Consider the following 5047-nt stretch of genomic DNA (forward strand, 5'->3'; position numbering starts at 1 on the left):
CTGGAGTCTGAGCACCTGTTCTCAACAGGAAGAGATGTTTCATCTCCAAAGGACAGACTCGAATTTGCATGGCTGCAACCTTTTATGAGGCCATAGCACCTCTCCAGTCATTAGACCAGGCTGATTAAAACTGCTTTGATCCTGTTCTTTTGCACTGACCTGGCTTTCTCCCCAGGCTGGCAAATTTGACTTTGCAGGAGGCTTTTGTTTCAATTTTACAACCCATTTAATAGCTTGAATCCCTAAATTAGATCCTTTCAGAACTACAGTACAGTACCATAAAATATTACAACAGGCAACACCATAGTAGTCTACTCGAATTTCAATTGCCCTGCGTAATTGCAGGCAGAAGATATTTCTGCCTGTTACAAATTTCATCCATCCTGCTTTCCTCCCTCTCAGCTACAACCAAGCCCTACAGGCCTGGGAGGCTGTTCAATGCCAGGCTGAGGGTCTGCAGAAATACAGGATGTTCAGTTTGAGAAACAGCGTCAATGAGGTTTCTTGCCTAGATCCTGACTGTATGACTCTTGGGTCTGATGAGGTACGTGTTCATCAAGGTCTCTTTTCTGAAAAAAGAAAAACAGCCTTAAATGGAACTCAACAAAAAACCAAAGCTACATTTAATATCCTGCTGGTGAGAGAGGGAAAGGAAGAAACTACTGAAACATGAAACCTCTTCACATATTTGTGCATAAAAAAAACAGAAAGCGATGCACAGACAACCCCAGCACACTTATTTCACACTGTTCCTGCATACAGAGGGATGCTGTAGGATACAGGACAACCTTAGTATAAACAAGTGACCAGTACTTGACTAAAGGAAGGATAATTACTGCACAGCACTTGGCTATCAAACTACTCTAGTGAACTGGCAACATTTTATTTCCCCTAATGGTCACAAGAACATTTGTTCCTGAAGGTTTTTTGGAATGATCTGTCAGGTAAAGCATCAGACTGCAGCCAAGAGTAGCTCTGTAATGGGCTTTTAACTTACCTGCTGCAACCTTCAGACGTTTGCTGTATCTCTTTTATCAATACTTGATAAAAATTCTTCAGAGTCAACTTCCATGCAACACAGTGAGACCTGCCAGCACTCTCAGAACAAGTTAGCAGGAACAACAGGACTGACCAGAGACTTTGGAATTAAATAAGTATTTTTACTTTCAAGTGTCATAGTGCCAGACTCGTAACTCAAGCTAACAGAATATACAGATATTCAATACAGAAAAACTCAAAGCACCTGAAAATTATCAGTCAGCACTGTACAGCCAGAGAATTCTTTTTAGAGGCTTAACCCCTGTACAAAGGTTAACAACACACTGACAAATGCATTTTTGTGAACAAGAATACAGTTACATATGCTCTTAATTTAAACCTGGCCAGCATCTCTCTCCCCTATCTGCTTTGCAGAGGAAAGCCTCTCACTGAATACTATCCAGATAAAAAGGGAGCATTAACGTGCCAACTTGAGTATATATTTAATAACTTAGCATAGATTTAAGACATGGCCATTTCATGTTTGAATAACCTCTAAATCTGTGTCAAGAGAGACACTAACAGAACTCCAACAAGATACTGATGACCTACAACTCACTGAAATAATTTAACACATTTACAAGAACAGTTAAGGTATGGCTAAGAGCTGTACGTTCCTGAAGCTCAGATGTTACTACCAGCATTTCCAGTATGCTTATTCCTTCCTTTACTACTACCCATTGATGCGGTAGTTCACATGGATTTCAGGTTTGATATCGCACACTAGTGACAGCAGCTGGGAGAGGACCACCTCACGGTTCTTCTGGAAGTTCTGCTGGATTACACTCATCTTTTCCTGGGTCTCTTTCTCAACTTCAGTGGTGCAGCTGCCATGAGATCCAAGAGCCTACAAAGAGCAAAGGAAAGAGAAAGCTCACACGTGAGTCTGACAAAAAACGCTACGCCTAGCTCAGCATCTTGTTATTCTGGACAGTCTCAGTGCATCTCAACCGTTAATCTTTGCTGAGGGAATAACTGTGCTTAAAAAAAATATGTTGGATTCTCTGATTTCCCACTCAAGTTGCTTAAGTTTGTATTTCATCCACAACCCATGACTTCTATCATCTTTTATTCATTATCTATCAGTTTAGACCACAAGCTTCTAAAGAATGCCTGAAGGAAAGATCCTGCTGTACTGGAACTGGAACCGGGAACCCCTGGCCAGTACTGTAAGCGTGAGTAGCATAAGTAGCGTAAGAAAAGTAACACCCATGATTTAGTTTAAGCACGGTCTTCACATCATCCCATTGCTTCTACCCTTAGAGAATCTTCATACAAATTTCTGCCTAACAGAACTGTGGGCCACGTGAGATGCACAGCAAGGAGTCTCGCACAGCTTACGGTGCCCTTCTTGCTACATAAGCAAGGGCAGAGAGCAAATTCCCATTGGGGGGGGATGGGACACGACAACAACATCACAGAAAAAAAAACATGCTGAAAGAGACCAGCACCCTGGGGCTTAAAGAGCTTCTCGCTCTGGAGAAGGGTAAGTAAAACAAAACCAGTTGACAGGCAGTGAGGTCTACTTTACTAGTGTGGAACTGCCTGTTATCACTGTTACCATATGCCTAGTGAACCAAACTAACAAGCGACTGTAAAAAGTTAATCTTGGCCTACTGACACGAAGGCTATTATGCAGGAAAAAAGAGGTGGGGTTGTGCTAACCAGAAGATGGACAGAGGGGAGGGTTGCCAGGTCATTTTCTGAAGATTTCAGAACTGACAGGAGCACACAGGCAACAGAAGCAACCCCAAATGGTGAAGGGCGTCAGTTCTGTGCCTTTTGGGAACTCCTCCTCTTGCTCAGAAGGAAAGTAAACACACCCCTTAGAACACAGCAGGCACCACTACGCAGAATGAATACAAGCCTTACAACTGCTCCAGCAAGAGAGCAGCATCTACGAGGCAAGCTGTCTCCACCACATCAGCATCGTAGAAACCAGCTTCTCATAGGAGGAACAAGCTTGGGTCTTTTTTTGTCACTGCTGCATACAGTGGGGCTGGGGAGGCTGCCACTCGTCAGGGCACCAGCTTATCACACTAATTCACTGCCAGTCGATAGTTCTGACTGGTGAGACGCAACACACCGTGTTCTGATTCACTTCCACTGTTTTTTCCGTGACACGTGGCTGTGCATCAGAGGAAGGCAGTTAGGGAAGTGCTGCTCCAGCAATGTGTTCCACCCAGACGGCTGCTGTCTGGGCATGCAACCCCAAATACAAGGTTAAGGGGCTGGGTAGGGAACAGTGAATGATCTAGAAAACAAACCGCTGCTTCCTTGGCTTTGAACTCCTTCTCCCTCTGCAGGCGGTACTGCTCAATCTCTGCCTGGGCCTCTTCTTTTGCCTGCTTCAGCCTCCGATTCTTTCCTGTTTCCAAAGAACATACCAAAAGAAAATAAGAGAAAGAATTGAAGTGCATTTCCCCACACCTCTCCAGCTACCTGATGCATATAACTATAGCATCACAGCAGCTACTTCTGTAGGAGGCAATAGCAGGGCACCACACACCCTTGCAGCCCCTCCAGCTCTGCAGCGTTAGCCAACCTCGGGAGCATGAGGTCACCCCGTGGGCCACCAAACCATCATCAGGCTCACCACGCAATGAGCCTCCACCAGCAAGAGCTGGAGAGGTCCTCTGAGCCAGTGGATGCATCAGTCAGCCTGCAGGTCTGGCCTTGCTCATGTGAGCATGCAATGTCTCAACGATCCCAAAGAGCACAGCAAAAACAACATTTAAGTCTTAGTTTTGTTTCAGGCCAGTTGTGCAACTGATCAAAAAACTGGCTACTGCATCAGCTTCCCCTCTTGGACTTTCCACCACGAGGTTACCATCGTCAGAGTGAACTCCAACACTGTACTTCTCAAAAAAACTGTCAGGGGGTAGAATCGCAATATAGTGCGGCTTCATTAAAATAGTAAAAAAATTGTAAAGTGGGAATCCTTGCAACCAGAATTTCTCTCACTTAAAAGAAAAAGCTAACTTTGTTCCCTGAGGTGTAGCTCTCCCAGCTCTACAAAATGTCTAGTCACCAACGTGAAAATACACTGTTTTCATCCACAAAAAAAAGTAGGAAAGAAACAGCTACGCTCAAGCATCCCCCAAAGGAAGAGCCCGCTGCCACAAAGGACGGTGGTCTCCTCCCAGGGCGCAGTCCCCCTGGGCCAGGAGCCCCCCCCAGACCCACGCTGGCCTCTCCCGGCACTGACACGCAGGCTCCCCGCTGCTGCCAGGGTGCACCGGGCTTCGCTTCCGAGAGCTTCGCACCGGAGAGAGGCCTCCAGAGGGACAGACCAAGGCCCCGAGCAGCCCTTTGGCCCCACTCTTCCCGCGCTCCCCCAGCAAGGCGGGCCCTGCACCCCGCTGCTCCCCGGCCCGCAGACACCGCTCCCCCGCCCCCTGCGCTGCCCAGCGGCCTCGGCGGCACCACGGCCGGGCAGGCCTCCGGGCAGGCCTCCGGCCGCGCTCCCACCGACCGCGCTCCCGCCCTCCCCCGCGGCGGCCGGGCCTGAGGCGGCCGCACCGGGCCAGGCTGGGCCGGGCCGGACCAGGCCCCTCCGCCGCCGCCTCAGGCTCCCGCGGCGGGGCAGGGCCGGCCGGGCCGTACTCACGCTTGCGGGCCTCAGCCACCTTCTCGGCAGCGCGTTTCTCGGCCTGCAGCAGCTGCTGGATGCCCTGCGACTGGCTGGCCATGGCAGCGGCCCCCTGCCTTCCCCTTCCCTTCCCTCCCTGCCCCGGCGCCGCCGACGTCACTGCGTCACCCAGGCCACGCCTTCACGCCACGGCCACGCCTCCGCGGCCCGGGACACGCCCCCTTCCTACTTGGCCCCGCCCCCAGGGCGTTGGCGCCCGCCTCCCACGGGGTTTCCCCGGCCGGCGGCAGGGCCCGGGGCGAGGCGCGTTTCCCGCGCGGGGCTGTGGGGCGGAGCCGGTGTCCCCCGGCCGGAGAGCGGGTTGGACGTGTGAAGGGAGCCCCCCGTAAAACCCTTCAGCACGGCAACGGATGGCAC

General features: G+C 50.2%; 1 protein-coding gene across 2 annotated transcripts; it reads right to left on the reverse strand.

Moving 5' to 3' along the window:
- Positions 1 to 1108: 1108 nt before the first annotated feature.
- On the reverse strand, positions 1109 to 4796 carry ATP6V1G1 (ATPase H+ transporting V1 subunit G1). 2 transcript variants are annotated; one of them, XM_074923539.1, is made up of 3 exons: positions 4645 to 4789; positions 3328 to 3338; positions 1109 to 1851 (listed from the first exon to the last, which is right to left on the reverse strand). In XM_074923539.1, the coding sequence occupies exons 1-3, from the start codon at positions 4728 to 4730 to the stop codon at positions 1712 to 1714; spliced, it is 237 nt and encodes a 78-aa protein (XP_074779640.1). In that variant the 5' UTR covers positions 4731 to 4789; the 3' UTR covers positions 1109 to 1711. The 2 variants fall into 2 exon arrangements, with proteins under 2 accessions (XP_074779640.1, XP_074779639.1); XM_074923538.1 differs by having other exon boundaries at positions 1121 to 1885; positions 3306 to 3406; positions 4649 to 4796.
- Between the last annotated feature and the right edge of the window lie 251 nt (positions 4797 to 5047).

Source organism: Athene noctua, chromosome 20 (assembly GCF_965140245.1).
Source record: "Athene noctua chromosome 20, bAthNoc1.hap1.1, whole genome shotgun sequence".
Taxonomy (NCBI): domain Eukaryota; kingdom Metazoa; phylum Chordata; class Aves; order Strigiformes; family Strigidae; genus Athene; species Athene noctua.

Excerpts from the sequence above, each read along its gene's own strand:
- ATP6V1G1 (XM_074923538.1), bottom strand. The coding sequence starts at position 4,730 with ATGGCCAGCCAGTCGCAGGGCATCCAGCAGCTGCTGCAGGCCGAGAAA. Across the intron at positions 3,407-4,648 it reads GGTGGCTGAGGCCCGCAAGC|GAAAGAATCGGAGGCTGAAG; the intron begins GTGAGTACGGCC and ends CTTTGGAAACAG. Across the intron at positions 1,886-3,305 it reads TCAAAGCCAAGGAAGCAGCG|GCTCTTGGATCTCATGGCAG; the intron begins GTTTGTTTTCTA and ends TGCTCTTTGTAG.